The following is a 24,810-nucleotide window of genomic DNA, read 5'->3' on the forward strand; positions in this document are numbered from 1 at the left end:
CCTAACCCTAAATCTAACCCTTTACCCAAACCCTAAATCTATCCCCTTTACCTTAACCCTAAATCTAACCCCTTTACCCTAACCCTAAATCTAGCCCCTTTACCCTAACCCTAAATCTAACCCCTTTACCCTAACCCTAAATCTATCCCCTTTACCCTAACCCTAAATCTAACCCCTTTACCCTAACCCTAATTCTAACCCTGGTCCTAACTGTACCCATATCCCTAAATCTAGCCCCTAAGCCATTTTCCTCATGGGGACGTAGGAAATGTTCCCACGAGGGGGAATTGTCCTTGTATTACTATCCTTGTGGGGAGTTTTAGGGATTTAAAGTCCCCACAAGGACAGAAGCACCAACCCTCCCACCCAGCATAATGTGTGTTCTGCTTAGCCTATTGCAGGTGCTCTAACCCACTTCCTCCCTCTAATGGAAGGGGGGACATGTTTCAGAGAATCAGGACATCTTGACTGAAGCGTGTGTGATTTGTGTACGTGTGTGCGTGCGTGCGTGTGTGTTGGCTGGTGTATGTAGAAACACGAGAGGATCGCACCAAGAGGCTTTTCAGACATTACACCGTGGGTTCCTATGACAACTACACTTCCTACAGGTAATTAATGTACATACACACACACACACACACACACACACACACACACACACACACACACACACACACACACACACACACACACACACACACACACACACACACACACACACACACACACACACACACACACACACAAATACACACACACACACAAACACAAGTATTGTAAGTCCGCTTCTATTGTATAACTGATCTTTGCCCTCTGAACCCAGTGATTATGTCATCGAGGAGAAGAGTTCTGTGCTCCAGAAGAGAGACAGTGAAGGATTTGGCTTCGTCCTCCGTGGAGCTAAAGGTAAAGAGGGTTGGAATGTATCTGGGGTTAGGAGAATGTACCTAGAGGTAGGAGAATGTACCTAGGGTTAGGGTTAGGAGAATGTATCTAGGGTTAGGAGAATGTACCTAGAGTTAGGAGAATGTATCTAGGGTTAGGAGAATGTATCTAGGGTTAGGAGAATGTACCTAGAGTTAGGAGAATGTACCTAGAGTTAGGAGAATGTATCTAGGGTTAGGAGAATGTATCTAGGGTTAGGAGAATGTACCTAGAGTTAGGAGAATGTACCTAGAGTTAGGAGAATGTACCTAGGGTTAGGGTTAGGAGAATGTATCTAGGGTTAGGAGAATGTACCTAGGGTTAGGGTTAGGAGAATGTACCTAGGGTTAGGGTTAGGAGAATGTATCTAGGGTTAGGGTTAGGAGAATGTATCTAGAGTTAGGAGAATGTATCTAGGGTTAGGAGAATGTATCTAGGGTTAGGAGAATGTATCTAGGATTAGGAGAATGTACCTAGAGTTAGGAGAATGTATCTAGGGTTAGGAGAATGTATCTAGGATTAGGAGAATGTACCTAGAGTTAGGAGAATGTATCTAGGGTTAGGAGAATGTATCTAGGATTAGGAGAATGTACCTAGAGTTAGGAGAGAATGTGTCTAGGATTAGGAGAATGCATCTAGGGTTAGGGTTAGGAGAATGTATCTAGGGTTAGGAGAATGTATCTAGGGTTAGGAGAATGTATCTAGGGTTAGGAGAATGTATCTAGGGTTAGGGTTAGGAGAATGTATCTAGGGTTAGGAGAATGTATCTAGGGTTAGGAGAATGTATCTAGGGTTAGGAGAATGTATCTAGGGTTAGGAGAATGTATCTAGGGTTAGGAGAATGTATCTAGGGTTAGGGTTAGGAGAATGTATCTAGGGTTAGGAGAATGTATCTAGGGTTAGGAGAATGTATCTATGGTTAGGAGAATGTATCTAGGGTTAGGAGAATGTATCTAGGGTTAGGAGAATGTATCTAGGGTTAGGAGAATGTATCTAGGGTTAGGAGAATGTATCTAGGGTTAGGAGAATGTATCTAGGGTTAGGAGAATGTATCTAGGGTTAGGAGAATGTATCTAGGGTTAGGGTTAGGAGAATGTATCTAGGGTTAGGAGAATGTATCTAGGGTTAGGGTTAGGAGAATGTATCTAGGGTTAGGAGAATGTATCTAGTGTTAGGGTTAGGAGAATGTATCTAGGGTTAGGAGAATGTATCTAGGGTTAGGAGAATGTATCTAGGGTTAGGAGAATGTATCTAGGGTCAGGAGAATGTATCTAGGGTTAGGAGAATGTATCTAGGGTTAGGGTTAGGAGAATGTATCTAGGGTCAGGAGAATGTATCTAGGGTTAGGGTTAGGAGAATGTATCTAGGGTTAGGGTTAGGAGAATGTATCTAGGGTTAGGAGAATGTACCTAGGGTTAGGGTTAGGAGAATGTATCTAGGGTTAGGAGAATGTATCTAGGGTTAGGAGAATGTATCTAGGGTTAGGAGAATGTATCTAGGGTTAGGAGAATGTATCTAGGGTTAGGAGAATGTATCTAGGGTTAGGGTTAGGAGAATGTATCTAGGGTTAGGAGAATGTATCTAGGGTTAGGAGAATGTATCTAGGGTTAGGAGAATATATCTAGGGTTAGGAGAATGTATCTAGGGTTAGGGTTAGGAGAATGTATCTAGGGTTAGGAGAATGTATCTAGGGTTAGGAGAATGTATCTAGGGTTAGGGTTAGGAGAATGTATCTAGGGTTAGGAGAATGTATCTAGGGTTAAGAGAATGTATCTAGGGTTAGGAGAATGTATCTAGGGTTAGGGTTAGGATAATGTATCTAGGGTTAGGAGAATGTATCTAGGGTTAGGGTTAGGAGAATGTATCTAGGGTTAGGAGAATGTATCTAGGGTTAGGGTTAGGAGAATGTATCTAGGGTTAGGAGAATGTATCTAGGGTTAGGGTTAGGAGAATGTATCTAGGGTTAGGAGAATGTATCTAGGGTTAGGAGAATGTATCTAGGGTTAGGAGAATGTATCTAGGGTTAGGGTTAGGAGAATGTATCTAGGGTTAGGAGAATGTATCTAGGGTTAGGGTTAGGAGAATGTATCTAGGGTTAGGAGAATGTATCTAGGGTTAGGAGAATGTATCTAGGGTTAGGAGAATGTATCTAGGGTTAGGAGAATGTATCTAGGGTTAGGGTTAGGAGAATGTATCTAGGGTTAGGAGAATGTATCTAGGGTTAGGAGAATGTATCTAGGGTTAGGAGAATGTATCTAGGGTTAGGAGAATGTATCTAGGGTTAGGAGAATGTATCTAGGGTTAGGAGAATGTATCTAGGGTTAGGAGAATGTATCTAGGGTTAGGGTTAGGAGAATGTATCTAGGGTTAGGAGAATGTATCTAGGGTTAGGAGAATGTATCTAGGGTTAGGGTTAGGAGAATGTATCTAGGGTTAGGGTTAGGAGAATGTATCTAGGGTTAGGAGAATGTATCTAGGGTTAGGAGAATGTATCTAGGGTTAGGAGAATGTATCTAGGGTTAGGGTTAGGAGAATGTATCTAGGGTTAGGGTTAGGAGAATGTATCTAGGGTTAGGAGAATGTATCTAGGGTTAGGAGAATGTATCTAGGGTTAGGAGAATGTATCTAGGGTTAGGAGAATGTATCTAGGGTTAGGAGAATGTATCTAGGGTTAGGAGAATGTATCTAGGGTTAGGGTTAGGAGAATGTATCTAGGGTTAGGGTTAGGAGAATGTATCTAGGGTTAGGAGAATGTATCTAGGGTTAGGAGAATGTATCTAGGGTTAGGAGAATGTATCTAGGGTTAGGGTTAGGAGAATGTACCTAGGGTTAGGAGAATGTACCTAGGGTTAGGGTTAGGAGAATGTACCTAGGGTTAGGAGAATGTATCTAGGGTTAGGAGAATGTATCTAGGGTTAGGAGAATGTATCTAGGGTTAGGAGAATGTATCTAGGGTTAGGAGAATGTATCTAGGGTTAGGAGAATGTATCTAGGGTTAGGAGAATGTACCTAGGGTTAGGAGAATGTATCTAGGGTTAGGAGAATGTACCTAGGGTTAGGAGAATGTACCTAGGGTTAGGAGAATGTATCTAGGGTTAGGAGAATGTACCTAGGGTTAGGAGAATGTACCTAGGGTTAGGAGAATGTATCTAGGGTTAGGAGAATGTACCTAGGGTTAGGAGAATGTATCTAGGGTTAGGGTTAGGAGAATGTATCTAGGGTTAGGAGAATGTATCTAGGGTTAGGAGAATGTACCTAGGGTTAGGAGAATGTACCTAGGGTTAGGAGAATGTATCTAGGGTTAGGAGAATGTATCTAGGGTTAGGGTTAGGAGAATGTATCTAGGGTTAGGAGAATGTATCTAGGGTTAGGAGAATGTATCTAGGGTTAGGGTTAGGAGAATGTATCTAGGGTTAGGAGAATGTATCTAGGGTTAGGAGAATGTATCTAGGGTTAGGGTTAGGAGAATGTATCTAGGGTTAGGAGAATGTATCTAGGGTTAGGAGAATGCATCTAGGGTTAGGAGAATGTATCTAGGGTTAGGGTTAGGAGAATGTATCTAGGGTTAGGGTTAGGAGAATGTATCTAGGGTTAGGAGAATGTATCTAGGGTTAGGGTTAGGAGAATGTATCTAGGGTTAGGAGAATGTATCTAGGATTAGGAGAATGTATCTAGGGTTAGGGTTAGGAGAATGTATCTAGGGTTAGGGTTAGGAGAATGTATCTAGGGTTAGGGTTAGGAGAATGTATCTAGGGTTAGGAGAATGTATCTAGGGTTAGGAGAATGTATCTAGGGTTAGGAGAATGTATCTAGGGTTAGGAGAATGTATCTAGGGTTAGGAGAATGTATCTAGGGTTAGGAGAATGTATCTAGGGTTAGGAGAATGTATCTAGGGTTAGGGTTAGGAGAATGTATCTAGGGTTAGGAGAATGTATCTAGGGTTAGGGTTAGGAGAATGTACCTAGGGTTAGGAGAATGTATCTAGGGTTAGGGTTAGGAGAATGTATCTAGGGTTAGGAGAATGTATCTAGGGTTAGGAGAATGTATCTAGGGTTAGGGTTAGGAGAATGTATCTAGGGTTAGGAGAATGTATCTAGGGTTAGGAGAATGTATCTAGGGTTAGGGTTAGGAGAATGTATCTAGGGTTAGGAGAATGTATCTAGGGTTAGGGTTAGGAGAATGTATCTAGGGTTAGGAGAATGTATCTAGGGTTAGGAGAATGTATCTAGGGTTAGGGTTAGGAGAATGTATCTAGGGTCAGGAGAATGTATCTAGGGTTAGGAGAATGTATCTAGGGTTAGGAGAATGTATCTAGGGTTAGGAGAATGTATCTAGGGTTAGGGTCAGGAGAATGTATCTAGGGTTAGGAGAATGTATCTAGGGTTAGGAGAATGTATCTAGGGTTAGGGTTAGGAGAATGTATCTAGGGTTAGGAGAATGTATCTAGGGTTAGGAGAATGTATCTAGGGTTAGGGTTAGGAGAATGTATCTAGGGTCAGGAGAATGTATCTAGGGTTAGGAGAATGTATCTAGGGTTAGGAGAATGTATCTAGGGTTAGGGTTAGGAGAATGTATCTAGGGTTAGGAGAATGTATCTAGGGTTAGGGTTAGGAGAATGTATCTAGGGTTAGGGTTAGGAGAATGTATCTAGGGTTAGGGTTAGGAGAATGTATCTAGGGTTAGGAGAATGTATCTAGGGTTAGGAGAATGTATCTAGGGTTAGGAGAATGTATCTAGGGTTAGGTGAATGTATCTAGGGTTAGGGTTAGGAGAATGTATCTAGGGTCAGGAGAATGTATCTAGGGTTAGGAGAATGTATCTAGGGTTAGGAGAATGTATCTAGGGTTAGGGTTAGGAGAATGTATCTAGGATTAGGAGAATGTATCTAGGGTTAGGGTTAGGAGAATGTATCTAGGGTTAGGAGAATGTATCTAGGGTTAGGAGAATGTATCTAGGGTTAGGAGAATGTATCTAGGGTTAGGAGAATGTATCTAGGGTTAGGAGAATGTATCTAGGGTTAGGAGAATGTATCTAGGGTTAGGGTTAGGAGAATGTATCTAGGGTTAGGAGAATGTACCTAGGGTCAGGAGAATGTATCTAGGGTTAGGAGAATGTATCTAGGGTTAGGGTTAGGAGAATGTATCTAGGGTTAGGAGAATGTATCTAGGGTTAGGAGAATGTATCTAGGGTTAGGAGAATGTACCTAGTGTTAGGAGAATGTATCTAGGGTTAGGGTTAGGAGAATGTATCTAGGGTTAGGAGAATGTATCTAGGGTTAGGAGAATGTATCTAGGGTTAGGAGAATGTATCTAGCGTTAGGGTTAGGAGAATGTATCTAGGGTTAGGGTTAGGAGAATGTATCTAGGGTTAGGAGAATGTATCTAGGGTTAGGAGAATGTATCTAGGGTTAGGAGAATGTATCTAGGGTTAGGAGAATGTATCTAGGGTTAGGAGAATGTATCTAGGGTTAGGGTTAGGAGAATGTATCTAGGGTTAGGAGAATGTATCTAGGGTTAGGGTTAGGAGAATGTATCTAGGGTTAGGAGAATGTACCTAGGGTTAGGAGAATGTATCTAGGGTTAGGGTTAGGAGAATGTATCTAGGGTTAGGAGAATGTATCTAGGGTTAGGAGAATGTATCTAGGGTTAGGAGAATGTATCTAGGGTCAGGAGAATGTATCTAGGGTCAGGAGAATGTATCTAGGGTTAGGAGAATGTATCTAGGGTTAGGGTTAGGAGAATGTATCTAGGGTTAGGGCTAGGAGATTGTATCTAGGGTTAGGGTTAGGAGAATGTATCTAGGGTTAGGGTTAGGAGAATGTATCTAGGGTTAGGGTTAGGAGAATGTATCTAGGGTTAGGGTTAGGAGAATGTATCTAGGGTTAGGGTTAGGAGAATGTATCTAGGGTTAGGAGAATGTATCTAGGGTTAGGGTTAGGAGAATGTACCTAGGGTTAGGAGAATGTATCTAGGGTTAGGAGAATGTATCTAGGGTTAGGAGAATGTATCTAGGGTTAGGGTTAGGAGAATGTACCTAGGGTTAGGAGAATGTATCTAGGGTTAGGAGAATGTATCTAGGGTTAGGAGAATGTATCTAGGGTTAGGAGAATGTATCTAGGGTTAGGAGAATGTATCTAGGGTTAGGAGAATGTATCTAGGGTTAGGGTTAGGAGAATGTATCTAGGGTTAGGAGAATGTATCTAGGGTTAGGGTTAGGAGAATGTATCTAGGGTTAGGGTTAGGAGAATGTATCTAGGGTTAGGAGAATGTATCTAGGGTTAGGAGAATGCATCTAGGGTTAGGGTTAGGAGAATGTACCTAGGGTTAGGAGAATGTATCTAGGGTTAGGTGTCACGCCCTGGCCTTATTATTCTTTGTTTTCTTTATTATTTTAGTTAGGTCAGGGTGTGACATGGGGAATGTTTATGTTTTGTTGTTTTGGGTGTTTATATGGTAAAGGGGTTAATGGGTGTAGTATATGGTTTTGTGTTGAGTGTAGATGTTTAGCATTGTCTATGGTGGTTAGTTATCTAGGAGAGTCTATGGTTACCTGAATGAGTTCCCAATTAGAGACAGCTGATTTCGGTTGTCTCTGATTGGGAGCCTTATTTAGGGTAGCCATAGGCTCTCATTGGTTGTGGGTAATTGTCTATGTAGAACGTTTGTAGCCTGTATGTATGTGCACAACGTTTGTAGCTTCACGGTCGTTTTGTTGTTTTGTTATTTTGTTTAAGTGTTTCGTGTTTATTGTTTGTCATCTTTTAAAATAAAAGAAGATGGCTTATTTTCCAACTGCTGCATTTTGGTCCGTCAATCCGCCACACGATCGTGACATTAGGAGAATGTATCTAGGGTTAGGAGAATGTATCTAGGGTTAGGAGAATGTATCTAGGGTTAGGAGAATGTATCTAGGGTTAGGAGAATGTATCTAGGGTTAGGAGAATGTATCTAGGGTTAGGAGAATGTATCTAGGGTTAGGAGAATGTATCTAGGGTTAGGGTTAGGAGAATGTATCTAGGGTTAGGAGAATGTATCTAGGGTTAGGAGAATGTATCTAGGGTTAGGGTTAGGAGAATGTATCTAGGGTTAGGAGAATGTATCTAGGGTTAGGAGAATGTATCTAGGGTTAGGGTTAGGAGAATGTACCTAGGGTTAGGAGAATGTATCTAGGGTTAGGAGAATGTATCTAGGGTTAGGGTTAGGAGAATGTATCTAGGGTTAGGAGAATGTATCTAGGGTTAGGGTTAGGAGAATGTATCTAGGGTTAGGAGAATGTATCTAGGGTTAGGAGAATGTATCTAGGGTTAGGAGAATGTATCTAGGGTTAGGAGAATGTATCTAGGGTTAGGAGAATGTATCTAGGGTTAGGGTTAGGAGAATGTATCTAGGGTTAGGGTTAGGAGAATGTACCTAGGGTTAGGAGAATGTATCTAGGGTTAGGGTTAGGAGAATGTATTTAGGGTTAGGAGAATGTATCTAGGGTTAGGAGAATGTATCTAGGGTTAGGAGAATGTATCTAGGGTTAGGATTAGGAGAATGTATCTAGGGTTAGGGTTAGGAGAATGTATCTAGGGTTAGGAGAATGTATCTAGGGTTAGGAGAATGTATCTAGGGTTAGGAGAATGTATCTAGGGTTAGGAGAATGTATCTAGGGTTAGGAGAATGTATCTAGGGTTAGGGTTAGGAGAATGTATCTAGGGTTAGGGTTAGGAGAATGTATCTAGGGTTAGGAGAATGTATCTAGGGTTAGGAGAATGTATCTAGGGTTAGGGTTAGGAGAATGTATCTAGGGTTAGGGTTAGGAGAATGTATCTAGGGTTAGGAGAATGTATCTAGGGTTAGGAGAATGTACCTAGGGTTAGGAGAATGTATCTAGGGTTAGGGTTAGGAGAATGTATTTAGGGTTAGGGTTAGGAGAATGTATTTAGGGTTAGGGTCAGGAGAATGTATTTAGGGTTAGGGTCAGGAGAATGTATCTAGGGTTAGGAGAATGTATCTAGGGTTAGGAGAATGTATCTAGGGTTAGGAGAATGTACCTAGGGTTAGGGTTAGGAGAATGTACCTAGGGTTAGGAGAATGTATCTAGGGTTAGGGTTAGGAGAATGTATTTAGGGTTAGGGTTAGGAGAATGTATTTAGGGTTAGGGTCAGGAGAATGTATCTAGGGTTAGGAGAATGTATCTAGGGTTAGGAGAATGTATCTAGGGTTAGGAGAATGTACCTAGGGTTAGGGTTAGGAGAATGTATCTAGGGTTAGGGTTAGGAGAATGTATCTAGGGTTAGGAGAATGTATCTAGGGTTAGGAGAATGTATCTAGGGTTAGGAGAATGTATCTAGGGTTAGGAGAATGTATCTAGGGTTAGGAGAATGTATCTAGGGTTAGGAGAATGTATCTAGGGTTAGGAGAATGTATCTAGGGTTAGGAGAATGTATCTAGGGTTAGGAGAATGTATCTAGGGTTAGGAGAATGTATCTAGGGTTAGGAGAATGTATCTAGGGTTAGGGTTAGGAGAATGTATCTAGGGTTAGGAGAATAAATCTAGGGTTAGGGTTAGGAGAATGTATCTAGGGTTAGGGTTAGGAGAATGTATCTAGGGTTAGGAGAATGTATCTAGGGTTAGGAGAATGTATCTAGGGTTAGGAGAATGTATTTAGGGTTAGGGTCAGGAGAATGTATCTAGGGTTAGGGTTAGGAGAATGTATTTAGGGTTAGGGTTAGGAGAATGTATTTAGGGTTAGGGTCAGGAGAATGTATCTAGGGTTAGGAGAATGTATCTAGGGTTAGGAGAATGTATCTAGGGTTAGGGTTAGGAGAATGTATCTAGGGTTAGGAGAATGTATCTAGGGTTAGGAGAATGTATCTAGGGTTAGGAGAATGTATCTAGGGTTAGGAGAATGTACCTAGGGTTAAGAGAATGTATCTAGGGTTAGGAGAATGTATCTAGGGTTAGGTGAATGTATCTAGGGTTAGGGTTAGGAGAATGTATCTAGGGTTAGGAGAATGTATCTAGGGTTAGGAGAATGTATCTAGGGTTAGGGTTAGGAGAATGTATCTAGGGTTAGGGTTAGGAGAATGTATCTAGGGTTAGGGTTAGGAGAATGTATCTAGGGTTAGGGTTAGGAGAATGTATCTAGGGTTAGGGTTAGGAGAATGTACCTAGGGTTAGGAGAATGTATCTAGGGTTAGGAGAATGTATCTAGGGTTAGGGTTAGGAGAATGTATCTAGGGTTAGGGTTAGGAGAATGTATCTAGGGTTAGGGTTAGGAGAATGTACCTAGGGTTAGGGTTAGGAGAATGTATCTAGGGTTAGGGTTAGGAGAATGTATCTAGGGTTAGGGTTAGGAGAATGTATCTAGGGTTAGGAGAATGTATCTAGGGTTAGGAGAATGTATCTAGGGTTAGGAGAATGTATCTAGGGTTAGGAGAATGTATCTAGGGTTAGGAGAATGTGTCTAGGGTTAGGGTTAGGAGAATGTATCTAGGGTTAGGAGAATGTACCTAGAGTTAGGAGAATGTATCTAGGGTTAGGAGAATGTATCTAGGGTTAGGGTTAGGAGAATGTATCTAGGGTTAGGAGAATGTATCTAGGGTTAGGAGAATGTATCTAGGGTTAGGAGAATGTACCTAGGGTTAGGAGAATGTATCTAGGGTTAGGAGAATGTATCTAGGGTTAGGAGAATGTATCTAGGGTTAGGAGAATGTATCTAGGGTCAGGGTTAGGAGAATGTATCTAGGGTTAGGAGAATGTATCTAGGGTTAGGAGAATGTATCTAGGGTTAGGAGAATGTATCTAGGGTTAGGAGAATGTATCTAGGGTTAGGAGAATTTATCTAGGGTTAGGGTTAGGAGAATGTATCTAGGGTTAGGGTTAGGAGAATGTACCTAGGGTTAGGGTTAGGAGAATGTATCTAGGGTTAGGGTTAGGAGAATGTATCTAGGGTTAGGAGAATGTATCTAGGGTTAGGAGAATGTATCTAGGGTTAGGAGAATGTATCTAGGGTTAGGAGAATGTATCTAGGGTTAGGGTTAGGAGAATGTATCTAGGGTTAGGAGAATGTATCTAGGGTTAGGGTTAGGAGAATGTATCTAGGGTTAGGGTTAGGAGAATGTATCTAGGGTTAGGAGAATGTATCTAGGGTTAGGAGAATGTATCTAGGGTTAGGGTTAGGAGAATGTATCTAGGGTTAGGAGAATGTATCTAGGGTTAGGAGAATGTATCTAGGGTTAGGAGAATGTATCTAGGGTTAGGAGAATGTATCTAGGGTTAGGAGAATGTATCTAGGGTTAGGGTTAGGAGAATGTATCTAGGGTTAGGGTTAGGAGAATGTATCTAGGGTTAGGGTTAGGAGAATGTATCTAGGGTTAGGGTTAGGAGAATGTATCTAGGGTTAGGGTTAGGAGAATGTACCTAGGGTTAGGGTTAGGAGAATGTATCTAGGGTTAGGGTTAGGAGAATGTATCTAGGGTTAGGAGAATGTATCTAGGGTTAGGGTTAGGAGAATGTATCTAGGGTTAGGGTTAGGAGAATGTATCTAGGGTTAGGAGAATGTATCTAGGGTTAGGAGAATGTATCTAGGGTTAGGAGAATGTATCTAGGGTTAGGAGAATGTATCTAGGGTTAGGAGAATGTATCTAGGGTTAGGAGAATGTATCTAGGGTTAGGAGAATGTATCTAGGGTTAGGTGAATGTATCTAGGGTTAGGGTTAGGAGAATGTATCTAGGGTTAGGAGAATGTATCTAGGGTTAGGAGAATGTATCTAGGGTTAGGAGAATGTATCTAGGGTTAGGGTTAGGAGAATGTATCTAGGGTTAGGGTTAGGAGAATGTATCTAGGGTTAGGGTTAGGAGAATGTATCTAGGGTTAGGGTTAGGAGAATGTATCTAGGGTTAGGGTTAGGAGAATGTACCTAGGGTTAGGAGAATGTATCTAGGGTTAGGAGAATGTATCTAGGGTTAGGGTTAGGAGAATGTATCTAGGGTTAGGGTTAGGAGAATGTATCTAGGGTTAGGGTTAGGAGAATGTATCTAGGGTTAGGGTTAGGAGAATGTATCTAGGGTTAGGGTTAGGAGAATGTATCTAGGGTTAGGAGAATGTATCTAGGGTTAGGAGAATGTATCTAGGGTTAGGAGAATGTATCTAGGGTTAGGAGAATGTATCTAGGGTTAGGAGAATGTATCTAGGGTTAGGGTTAGGAGAATGTATCTAGGGTTAGGAGAATGTACCTAGAGTTAGGAGAATGTATCTAGGGTTAGGAGAATGTATCTAGGGTTAGGGTTAGGAGAATGTATCTAGGGTTAGGAGAATGTATCTAGGGTTAGGAGAATGTATCTAGGGTTAGGAGAATGTACCTAGGGTTAGGAGAATGTATCTAGGGTTAGGAGAATGTATCTAGGGTTAGGAGAATGTATCTAGGGTTAGGAGAATGTATCTAGGGTCAGGGTTAGGAGAATGTATCTAGGGTTAGGAGAATGTATCTAGGGTTAGGAGAATGTATCTAGGGTTAGGAGAATGTATCTAGGGTTAGGAGAATGTATCTAGGGTTAGGAGAATGTATCTAGGGTTAGGGTTAGGAGAATGTATCTAGGGTTAGGGTTAGGAGAATGTACCTAGGGTTAGGGTTAGGAGAATGTATCTAGGGTTAGGGTTAGGAGAATGTATCTAGGGTTAGGAGAATGTATCTAGGGTTAGGAGAATGTATCTAGGGTTAGGAGAATGTATCTAGGGTTAGGAGAATGTATCTAGGGTTAGGGTTAGGAGAATGTATCTAGGGTTAGGAGAATGTATCTAGGGTTAGGGTTAGGAGAATGTATCTAGGGTTAGGGTTAGGAGAATGTATCTAGGGTTAGGAGAATGTATCTAGGGTTAGGAGAATGTATCTAGGGTTAGGGTTAGGAGAATGTATCTAGGGTTAGGAGAATGTATCTAGGGTTAGGAGAATGTATCTAGGGTTAGGAGAATGTATCTAGGGTTAGGAGAATGTATCTAGGGTTAGGAGAATGTATCTAGGGTTAGGGTTAGGAGAATGTATCTAGGGTTAGGGTTAGGAGAATGTATCTAGGGTTAGGGTTAGGAGAATGTATCTAGGGTTAGGGTTAGGAGAATGTATCTAGGGTTAGGGTTAGGAGAATGTACCTAGGGTTAGGGTTAGGAGAATGTATCTAGGGTTAGGGTTAGGAGAATGTATCTAGGGTTAGGAGAATGTATCTAGGGTTAGGGTTAGGAGAATGTATCTAGGGTTAGGGTTAGGAGAATGTATCTAGGGTTAGGAGAATGTATCTAGGGTTAGGAGAATGTATCTAGGGTTAGGAGAATGTATCTAGGGTTAGGAGAATGTATCTAGGGTTAGGAGAATGTATCTAGGGTTAGGAGAATGTATCTAGGGTTAGGAGAATGTATCTAGGGTTAGGAGAATGTATCTAGGGTTAGGGGAATGTATCTAGGGTTAGGGTTAGGAGAATGTATCTAGGGTTAGGGTTAGGAGAATGTATCTAGGGTTAGGAGAATGTATCTAGGGTTAGGGTTAGGAGAATGTATCTAGGGTTAGGAGAATGTATCTAGGGTTAGGAGAATGTATCTAGGGTTAGGAGAATGTATCTAGGGTTAGGAGAATGTATCTAGGGTTAGGGTTAGGAGAATGTATCTAGGGTTAGGGTTAGGAGAATGTATCTAGGGTTAGGAGAATGTATCTAGGGTTAGGGTTAGGAGAATGTATCTAGGGTTAGGAGAATGTATCTAGGGTTAGGAGAATGTATCTAGGGTTAGGAGAATGTATCTAGGGTTAGGAGAATGTATCTAGGGTTAGGAGAATGTATCTAGGGTTAGGAGAATGTATCTAGGGTTAGGAGAATGTATCTAGGGTTAGGAGAATGTATCTAGGGTTAGGGTTAGGAGAATGTATCTAGGGTTAGGAGAATGTATCTAGGGTTAGGAGAATGTACCTAGGGTTAGGAGAATGTATCTAGGGTTAGGAGAATGTATCTAGGGTCAGGAGAATGTATCTAGGGTTAGGAGAATGTATCTAGGGTCAGGAGAATGTATCTAGGGTTAGGAGAATGTATCTAGGGTTAGGAGAATGTATCTAGGGTTAGGGTTAGGAGAATGTATCTAGGGTTAGGAGAATGTATCTAGGGTTAGGGTTAGGAGAATGTATCTAGGGTTAGGGTTAGGAGAATGTATCTAGGGTTAGGGTTAGGAGAATGTATCTAGGGTTAGGGTTAGGAGAATGTACCTAGGGTTAGGAGAATGTATCTAGGGTTAGGAGAATGTATCTAGGGTTAGGGTTAGGAGAATGTATCTAGGGTTAGGGTTAGGAGAATGTATCTAGGGTTAGGGTTAGGAGAATGTACCTAGGGTTAGGGTTAGGAGAATGTATCTAGGGTTAGGGTTAGGAGAATGTATCTAGGGTTAGGGTTAGGAGAATGTATCTAGGGTTAGGAGAATGTATCTAGGGTTAGGAGAATGTATCTAGGGTTAGGAGAATGTATCTAGGGTTAGGAGAATGTATCTAGGGTTAGGGTTAGGAGAATGTATCTAGGGTTAGGAGAATGTATCTAGGGTTAGGAGAATGTATCTAGGGTTAGGAGAATGTATCTAGGGTTAGGAGAATGTATCTAGGGTTAGGGTTAGGAGAATGTATCTAGGGTTAGGGTTAGGAGAATGTATCTAGGGTTAGGAGAATGTATCTAGGGTTAGGGTTAGGAGAATGTATCTAGGGTTAGGAGAATGTATCTAGGGTTAGGAGAATGTATCTAGGGTTAGGAGAATGTATCTAGGGTTAGGAGAATGTATCTAGGGTTAGGAGAATGTATCTAGGGTTAGGAGAATGTATCTAGGGTTAGGAGAATGTATCTAGGGTTAGGAGAATGTATCTAGGGTTAGGGTTAGGAGAATGTATCTAGGGTTAGGAGAATGTATCTAGGGTTAGGAGAATGTACCTAGGGTTAGGAGAATGTATCTAGGGTTAGGAGAATGTATCTAGGGTTAGGAGAATGTATCTAGGGTTAGGAGAATGTATCTAGGGTTAGGAGAATGTATCTAGGGTTAGGAGAATGTATCTAGGGTTAGGAGAATGTATCTAGGGTTAGGAGAATGTATCTAGGGTTAGGGTTAGGAGAATGTATCTAGGGTTAGGGTTAGGAGAATGTATCTAGGGTTAGGGTTAGGAGAATGTATCTAGGGTTAGGGTTAGGAGAATGTATCTAGGGTTAGGGTTAGGAGAATGTACCTAGGGTTAGGGTTAGGAGAATGTATCTAGGGTTAGGGTTAGGAGAATGTATCTAGGGTTAGGAGAATGTATCTAGGGTTAGGGTTAGGAGAATGTATCTAGGGTTAGGGTTAGGAGAATGTATCTAGGGTTAGGAGAATGTATCTAGGGTTAGGAGAATGTATCTAGGGTTAGGAGAATGTATCTAGGGTTAGGGTTAGGAGAATGTATCTAGGGTTAGGAGAATGTATCTAGGGTTAGGAGAATGTATCTAGGGTTAGGAGAATGTATCTAGGGTTAGGAGAATGTATCTAGGGTTAGGGTTAGGAGAATGTATCTAGGGTTAGGGTTAGGAGAATGTATCTAGGGTTAGGAGAATGTATCTAGGGTTAGGGTTAGGAGAATGTATCTAGGGTTAGGAGAATGTATCTAGGGTTAGGAGAATGTATCTAGGGTTAGGAGAATGTATCTAGGGTTAGGAGAATGTATCTAGGGTTAGGAGAATGTATCTAGGGTTAGGAGAATGTATCTAGGGTTAGGAGAATGTATCTAGGGTTAGGAGAATGTATCTAGGGTTAGGGTTAGGAGAATGTATCTAGGGTTAGGAGAATGTATCTAGGGTTAGGAGAATGTATCTAGGGTCAGGAGAATGTATCTAGGGTTAGGAGAATGTATCTAGGGTCAGGAGAATGTATCTAGGGTTAGGAGAATGTATCTAGGGTCAGGAGAATGTATCTAGGGTTAGGAGAATGTATCTAGGGTCAGGAGAATGTATCTAGGGTTAGGAGAATGTATCTAGGGTTAGGAGAATGTATCTAGGGTTAGGGTTAGGAGAATGTATCTAGGGTTAGGAGAATGTATCTAGGGTTAGGGTTAGGAGAATGTATCTAGGGTTAGGGTTAGGAGAATGTATCTAGGGTTAGGGTTAGGAGAATGTATCTAGGGTTAGGGTTAGGAGAATGTACCTAGGGTTAGGAGAATGTATCTAGGGTTAGGAGAATGTATCTAGGGTTAGGGTTAGGAGAATGTATCTAGGGTTAGGGTTAGGAGAATGTATCTAGGGTTAGGGTTAGGAGAATGTACCTAGGGTTAGGGTTAGGAGAATGTATCTAGGGTTAGGGTTAGGAGAATGTATCTAGGGTTAGGGTTAGGAGAATGTATCTAGGGTTAGGAGAATGTATCTAGAGTTAGGAGAATGTATCTAGGGTTAGGAGAATGTATCTAGGGTTAGGAGAATGTATCTAGGGTTAGGAGAATGTATCTAGGGTTAGGGTTAGGAGAATGTATCTAGGGTTAGGAGAATGTACCTAGAGTTAGGAGAATGTATCTAGGGTTAGGAGAATGTATCTAGGGTTAGGGTTAGGAGAATGTATCTAGGGTTAGGAGAATGTATCTAGGGTTAGGAGAATGTATCTAGGGTTAGGAGAATGTACCTAGGGTTAGGAGAATGTATCTAGGGTTAGGAGAATGTATCTAGGGTTAGGAGAATGTATCTAGGGTTAGGAGAATGTATCTAGGGTCAGGGTTAGGAGAATGTATCTAGGGTTAGGAGAATGTATCTAGGGTTAGGAGAATGTATCTAGGGTTAGGAGAATGTATCTAGGGTTAGGAGAATGTATCTAGGGTTAGGAGAATGTATCTAGGGTTAGGAGAATGTATCTAGGGTTAGGGTTAGGAGAATGTATCTAGGGTTAGGGTTAGGAGAATGTACCTAGGGTTAGGGTTAGGAGAATGTATCTAGGGTTAGGGTTAGGAGAATGTATCTAGGGTTAGGAGAATGTATCTAGGGTTAGGAGAATGTATCTAGGGTTAGGAGAATGTATCTAGGGTTAGGAGAATGTATCTAGGGTTAGGGTTAGGAGAATGTATCTAGGGTTAGGAGAATGTATCTAGGGTTAGGGTTAGGAGAATGTATCTAGGGTTAGGGTTAGGAGAATGTATCTAGGGTTAGGAGAATGTATCTAGGGTTAGGAGAATGTATCTAGGGTTAGGGTTAGGAGAATGTATCTAGGGTTAGGAGAATGTATCTAGGGTTAGGAGAATGTATCTAGGGTTAGGAGAATGTATCTAGGGTTAGGAGAATGTATCTAGGGTTAGGAGAATGTATCTAGGGTTAGGGTTAGGAGAATGTATCTAGGGTTAGGGTTAGGAGAATGTATCTAGGGTTAGGGTTAGGAGAATGTATCTAGGGTTAGGGTTAGGAGAATGTATCTAGGGTTAGGGTTAGGAGAATGTACCTAGGGTTAGGGTTAGGAGAATGTATCTAGGGTTAGGGTTAGGAGAATGTATCTAGGGTTAGGAGAATGTATCTAGGGTTAGGGTTAGGAGAATGTATCTAGGGTTAGGAGAATGTATCTAGGGTTAGGGTTAGGAGAATGTATCTAGGGTTAGGGTTAGGAGAATGTATCTAGGGTTAGGAGAATGTATCTAGGGTTAGGGTTAGGAGAATGTATCTAGGGTTAGGAGAATGTATCTAGGGTTAGGAGAATGTATCTAGGGTTAGGAGAATGTATCTAGGGTTAGGAGAATGTATCTAGGGTTAGGAGAATGTATCTAGGGTTAGGAGAATGTATCTAGGGTTAGGAGAATGTATCTAGGGTTAGGAGAATGTATCTAGGGTTAGGGTTAGGAGAATGTATCTAGGGTTAGGAGAATGTATCTAGGGTTAGGAGAATGTACCTAGGGTTAGGAGAATGTATCTAGGGTTAGGAGAATGTATCTAGGGTCAGGAGAATGTATCTAGGGTTAGGAGAATGTATCTAGGGTTAGGAGAATGTATCTAGGGTTAGGAGAATGTATCTAGGGTTAGGAGAATGTATCTAGGGTTAGGGTTAGGAGAATGTATCTAGGGTTAGGAGAATGTATCTAGGGTTAGGGTTAGGAGAATGTATCTAGGGTTAGGGTTAGGAGAATGTATCTAGGGTTAGGGTTAGGAGAATGTATCTAGGGTTAGGGTTAGGAGAATGTACCTAGGGTTAGGAGAATGTATCTAGGGTTAGGAGAATGTATCTAGGGTTAGGGTTAGGAGAATGTATCTAGGGTTAGGGTTAGGAGAATGTATCTAGGGTTAGGGTTAGGAGAATGTACCTAGGGTTAGGGTTAGGAGAATGTATCTAGGGTTAGGGTTAGGAGAATGTATCTAGGCTTAGGGTTAGGAGAATGTATCTAGGGTTAGGAGAATGTATCTAGGGTTAGGAGAATGTATCTAGGGTTAGGAGAATGTATCTAGGGTTAGGAGAATGTATCTAGGGTTAGGGTTAGGAGAATGTATCTAGGGTTAGGAGAATGTATCTAGGGTTAGGAGAATGTATCTAGGGTTAGGAGAATGTATCTAGGGTTAGGAGAATGTATCTAGGGTTAGGAGAATGTATCTAGGGTTAGGGTTAGGAGAATGTATCTAGGGTTAGGGTTAGGAGAATGTATCTAGGGTTAGGGTTAGGAGAATGTATCTAGGGTTAGGGTTAGGAGAATGTATCTAGGGTTAGGGTTAGGAGAATGTACCTAGGGTTAGGGTTAGGAGAATGTATCTAGGGTTAGGGTTAGGAGAATGTATCTAGGGTTAGGAGAATGTATCTAGGGTTAGGGTTAGGAGAATGTATCTAGGGTTAGGGTTAGGAGAATGTATCTAGGGTTAGGAGAATGTATCTAAGGGTTAGGAGAATGTATCTAGGGTTAGGAGAATGTATCTAGGGTTAGGAGAATGTATCTAGGGTTAGGAGAATGTATCTAGGGTTAGGAGAATGTATCTAGGGTTAGGAGAATGTATCTAGGGTTAGGAGAATGTATCTAGGGTTAGGGAGAATGTATCTAGGGTTAGGGTTAGGAGAATGTATCTAGGGTTAGGGTTAGGAGAATGTATCTAGGGTTAGGAGAATGTATCTAGGGTTAGGGTTAGGAGAATGTATCTAGGGTTAGGAGAATGTATCTAGGGTTAGGAGAATGTATCTAGGGTTAGGAGAATGTATCTAGGGTTAGGAGAATGTATCTAGGGTTAGGGTTAGGAGAATGTATCTAGGGTTAGGGTTAGGAGAATGTATCTAGGGTTAGGAGAATGTATCTAGGGTTAGGGTTAGGAGAATGTATCTAGGGTTAGGAGAATGTATCTAGGGTTAGGAGAATGTATCTAGGGTTAGGAGAATGTATCTAGGGTTAGGAGAATGTATCTAGGGTTAGGAGAATGTATCTAGGGTTAGGAGAATGTATCTAGGGTTAGGAGAATGTATCTAGGGTTAGGAGAATGTATCTAGGGTTAGGGTTAGGAGAATGTATCTAGGGTTAGGAGAATGTATCTAGGGTTAGGAGAATGTATCTAGGGTTAGGAGAATGTATCTAGGGTTAGGAGAATGTATCTAGGGTCAGGAGAATGTATCTAGGGTTAGGAGAATGTATCTAGGGTCAGGAGAATGTATCTAGGGTTAGGAGAATGTATCTAGGGTTAGGAGAATGTATCTAGGGTTAGGGTCAGGAGAATGTATCTAGGGTTAGGAGAATGTATCTAGGGTTAGGAGAATGTATCTAGGGTTAGGGTTAGGAGAATGTATCTAGGGTTAGGGTTAGGAGAATGTATCTAGGGTTAGGGTTAGGAGAATGTATCTAGGGTTAGGGTTAGGAGAATGTACCTAGGGTTAGGAGAATGTATCTAGGGTTAGGAGAATGTATCTAGGGTTAGGGTTAGGAGAATGTATCTAGGGTTAGGGTTAGGAGAATGTATCTAGGGTTAGGGTTAGGAGAATGTACCTAGGGTTAGGGTTAGGAGAATGTATCTAGGGTTAGGGTTAGGAGAATGTATCTAGGGTTAGGGTTAGGAGAATGTATCTAGGGTTAGGAGAATGTATCTAGGGTTAGGAGAATGTATCTAGGGTTAGGAGAATGTATCTAGGGTTAGGAGAATGTATCTAGGGTTAGGAGAATGTATCTAGGGTTAGGAGAATGTATCTAGGGTTAGGGTTAGGAGAATGTATCTAGGGTTAGGAGAATGTACCTAGAGTTAGGAGAATGTATCTAGGGTTAGGAGAATGTATCTAGGGTTAGGGTTAGGAGAATGTATCTAGGGTTAGGAGAATGTATCTAGGGTTAGGAGAATGTATCTAGGGTTAGGAGAATGTACCTAGGGTTAGGAGAATGTATCTAGGGTTAGGAGAATGTATCTAGGGTTAGGAGAATGTATCTAGGGTTAGGAGAATGTATCTAGGGTCAGGGTTAGGAGAATGTATCTAGGGTTAGGAGAATGTATCTAGGGTTAGGAGAATGTATCTAGGGTTAGGAGAATGTATCTAGGGTTAGGAGAATGTATCTAGGGTTAGGAGAATGTATCTAGGGTTAGGGTTAGGAGAATGTATCTAGGGTTAGGGTTAGGAGAATGTACCTAGGGTTAGGGTTAGGAGAATGTATCTAGGGTTAGGGTTAGGAGAATGTATCTAGGGTTAGGAGAATGTATCTAGGGTTAGGAGAATGTATCTAGGGTTAGGAGAATGTATCTAGGGTTAGGAGAATGTATCTAGGGTTAGGGTTAGGAGAATGTATCTAGGGTTAGGAGAATGTATCTAGGGTTAGGGTTAGGAGAATGTATCTAGGGTTAGGGTTAGGAGAATGTATCTAGGGTTAGGAGAATGTATCTAGGGTTAGGAGAATGTATCTAGGGTTAGGGTTAGGAGAATGTATCTAGGGTTAGGAGAATGTATCTAGGGTTAGGAGAATGTATCTAGGGTTAGGAGAATGTATCTAGGGTTAGGAGAATGTATCTAGGGTTAGGAGAATGTATCTAGGGTTAGGGTTAGGAGAATGTATCTAGGGTTAGGGTTAGGAGAATGTATCTAGGGTTAGGGTTAGGAGAATGTATCTAGGGTTAGGGTTAGGAGAATGTATCTAGGGTTAGGGTTAGGAGAATGTACCTAGGGTTAGGGTTAGGAGAATGTATCTAGGGTTAGGGTTAGGAGAATGTATCTAGGGTTAGGAGAATGTATCTAGGGTTAGGGTTAGGAGAATGTATCTAGGGTTAGGGTTAGGAGAATGTATCTAGGGTTAGGAGAATGTATCTAGGGTTAGGAGAATGTATCTAGGGTTAGGAGAATGTATCTAGGGTTAGGAGAATGTATCTAGGGTTAGGAGAATGTATCTAGGGTTAGGAGAATGTATCTAGGGTTAGGAGAATGTATCTAGGGTTAGGAGAATGTATCTAGGGTTAGGGTTAGGAGAATGTATCTAGGGTTAGGGTTAGGAGAATGTATCTAGGGTTAGGAGAATGTATCTAGGGTTAGGGTTAGGAGAATGTATCTAGGGTTAGGAGAATGTATCTAGGGTTAGGAGAATGTATCTAGGGTTAGGAGAATGTATCTAGGGTTAGGAGAATGTATCTAGGGTTAGGGTTAGGAGAATGTATCTAGGGTTAGGGTTAGGAGAATGTATCTAGGGTTAGGAGAATGTATCTAGGGTTAGGGTTAGGAGAATGTATCTAGGGTTAGGAGAATGTATCTAGGGTTAGGAGAATGTATCTAGGGTTAGGAGAATGTATCTAGGGTTAGGAGAATGTATCTAGGGTTAGGAGAATGTATCTAGGGTTAGGAGAATGTATCTAGGGTTAGGAGAATGTATCTAGGGTTAGGGTTAGGAGAATGTATCTAGGGTTAGGAGAATGTATCTAGGGTTAGGAGAATGTATCTAGGGTTAGGAGAATGTATCTAGGGTTAGGAGAATGTATCTAGGGTTAGGAGAATGTATCTAGGGTTAGGAGAATGTATCTAGGGTTAGGAGAATGTATCTAGGGTTAGGAGAATGTATCTAGGGTTAGGAGAATGTATCTAGGGTTAGGGTTAGGAGAATGTATCTAGGGTTAGGAGAATGTATCTAGGGTTAGGAGAATGTATCTAGGGTTAGGAGAATGTACTAGGGTTAGGAGAATGTATCTAGGGTTAGGAGAATGTATCTAGGGTTAGGAGAATGTATCTAGGGTTAGGAGAATGTATCTAGGGTAGGGTTAGGAGAATGTATCTAGGGTTAGGAGAATGTATCTAGGGTTAGGAGAATGTATCTAGGGTTAGGAGAATGTATCTAGGGTTAGGAGAATGTATCTAGGGTTAGGAGAATGTATCTAGGGTTAGGGTTAGGAGAATGTATCTAGGGTTAGGGTTAGGAGAATGTATCTAGGGTTAGGGTTAGGAGAATGTATCTAGGGTTAGGGTTAGGAGAATGTATCTAGGGTTAGGAGAATGTATCTAGGGTTAGGAGAATGTATCTAGGGTTAGGAGAATGTATCTAGGGTTAGGAGAATGTATCTAGGGTTAGGGTTAGGAGAATGTATCTAGGGTTAGGAGAATGTATCTAGGGTTAGGGTTAGGAGAATGTATCTAGGGTTAGGGTTAGGAGAATGTATCTAGGGTTAGGAGAATGTATCTAGGGTTAGGAGAATGTATCTAGGGTTAGGGTTAGGAGAATGTATCTAGGGTTAGGAGAATGTATCTAGGGTTAGGAGAATGTATCTAGGGTTAGGAGAATGTATCTAGGGTTAGGAGAATGTATCTAGGGTTAGGAGAATGTATCTAGGGTTAGGGTTAGGAGAATGTATCTAGGGTTAGGGTTAGGAGAATGTATCTAGGGTTAGGGTTAGGAGAATGTATCTAGGGTTAGGGTTAGGAGAATGTATCTAGGGTTAGGGTTAGGAGAATGTATCTAGGGTTAGGGTTAGGAGAATGTATCTAGGGTTAGGAGAATGTATCTAGGGTTAGGAGAATGTATCTAGGGTTAGGAGAATGTATCTAGGGTTAGGAGAATGTATCTAGGGTTAGGAGAATGTATCTAGGGTTAGGGTTAGGAGAATGTATCTAGGGTTAGGGTTAGGAGAATGTATCTAGGGTTAGGAGAATGTATCTAGGGTTAGGGTTAGGAGAATGTATCTAGGGTTAGGAGAATGTATCTAGGGTTAGGAGAATGTATCTAGGGTTAGGAGAATGTATCTAGGGTTAGGAGAATGTATCTAGGGTTAGGAGAATGTATCTAGGGTTAGGGTTAGGAGAATGTATCTAGGGTTAGGGTTAGGAGAATGTATCTAGGGTTAGGGTTAGGAGAATGTATCTAGGGTTAGGGTTAGGAGAATGTATCTAGGGTTAGGGTTAGGAGAATGTACCTAGGGTTAGGGTTAGGAGAATGTATCTAGGGTTAGGGTTAGGAGAATGTATCTAGGGTTAGGAGAATGTATCTAGGGTTAGGGTTAGGAGAATGTATCTAGGGTTAGGGTTAGGAGAATGTATCTAGGGTTAGGAGAATGTATCTAGGGTTAGGAGAATGTATCTAGGGTTAGGAGAATGTATCTAGGGTTAGGAGAATGTATCTAGGGTTAGGAGAATGTATCTAGGGTTAGGAGAATGTATCTAGGGTTAGGAGAATGTATCTAGGGTTAGGAGAATGTATCTAGGGTTAGGAGAATGTATCTAGGGTTAGGGTTAGGAGAATGTATCTAGGGTTAGGGTTAGGAGAATGTATCTAGGGTTAGGAGAATGTATCTAGGGTTAGGGTTAGGAGAATGTATCTAGGGTTAGGAGAATGTATCTAGGGTTAGGAGAATGTATCTAGGGTTAGGAGAATGTATCTAGGGTTAGGAGAATGTATCTAGGGTTAGGGTTAGGAGAATGTATCTAGGGTTAGGGTTAGGAGAATGTATCTAGGGTTAGGAGAATGTATCTAGGGTTAGGGTTAGGAGAATGTATCTAGGGTTAGGAGAATGTATCTAGGGTTAGGAGAATGTATCTAGGGTTAGGAGAATGTATCTAGGGTTAGGAGAATGTATCTAGGGTTAGGAGAATGTATCTAGGGTTAGGAGAATGTATCTAGGGTTAGGAGAATGTATCTAGGGTTAGGAGAATGTATCTAGGGTTAGGGTTAGGAGAATGTATCTAGGGTTAGGAGAATGTATCTAGGGTTAGGAGAATGTATCTAGGGTTAGGAGAATGTATCTAGGGTTAGGAGAATGTATCTAGGGTCAGGAGAATGTATCTAGGGTTAGGAGAATGTATCTAGGGTCAGGAGAATGTATCTAGGGTTAGGAGAATGTATCTAGGGTTAGGAGAATGTATCTAGGGTTAGGGTCAGGAGAATGTATCTAGGGTTAGGAGAATGTATCTAGGGTTAGGAGAATGTATCTAGGGTTAGGGTTAGGAGAATGTATCTAGGGTTAGGGTTAGGAGAATGTATCTAGGGTTAGGGTTAGGAGAATGTATCTAGGGTTAGGGTTAGGAGAATGTATCTAGGGTTAGGAGAATGTATCTAGGGTTAGGAGAATGTATCTAGGGTTAGGGTTAGGAGAATGTATCTAGGGTTAGGGTTAGGAGAATGTATCTAGGGTTAGGGTTAGGAGAATGTATCTAGGGTTAGGGTTAGGAGAATGTATCTAGGGTTAGGGTTAGGAGAATGTATCTAGGGTTAGGGTTAGGAGAATGTATCTAGGGTTAGGAGAATGTATCTAGGGTTAGGAGAATGTATCTAGGGTTAGGAGAATGTATCTAGGGTTAGGAGAATGTATCTAGGGTTAGGAGAATGTATCTAGGGTTAGGGTTAGGAGAATGTATCTAGGGTTAGGAGAATGTACCTAGAGTTAGGAGAATGTATCTAGGGTTAGGAGAATGTATCTAGGGTTAGGGTTAGGAGAATGTATCTAGGGTTAGGAGAATGTATCTAGGGTTAGGAGAATGTA

General features: G+C 41.4%; 1 protein-coding gene across 6 annotated transcripts in view; it reads left to right on the top strand.

Annotated features, from left to right (window-relative positions):
• Positions 1 to 24,810, top strand: part of LOC129845782 (SH3 and multiple ankyrin repeat domains protein 3-like) — a 149,588-nt gene that overhangs the window by 82,663 nt on the left and 42,115 nt on the right. For all 6 annotated transcript variants that reach the window (XM_055913695.1, XM_055913694.1, XM_055913696.1 and 3 more), the window contains 2 exons: positions 533 to 608; positions 824 to 906. In XM_055913695.1, coding sequence (XP_055769670.1) covers positions 533 to 608; positions 824 to 906 — 159 coding nt within the window. The remainder of the gene's footprint in view (positions 1 to 532; positions 609 to 823; positions 907 to 24,810) is intronic.

Source organism: Salvelinus fontinalis, unplaced genomic scaffold (genome assembly GCF_029448725.1).
Source record: "Salvelinus fontinalis isolate EN_2023a unplaced genomic scaffold, ASM2944872v1 scaffold_0366, whole genome shotgun sequence".
NCBI classification, from domain to species: domain Eukaryota; kingdom Metazoa; phylum Chordata; class Actinopteri; order Salmoniformes; family Salmonidae; genus Salvelinus; species Salvelinus fontinalis.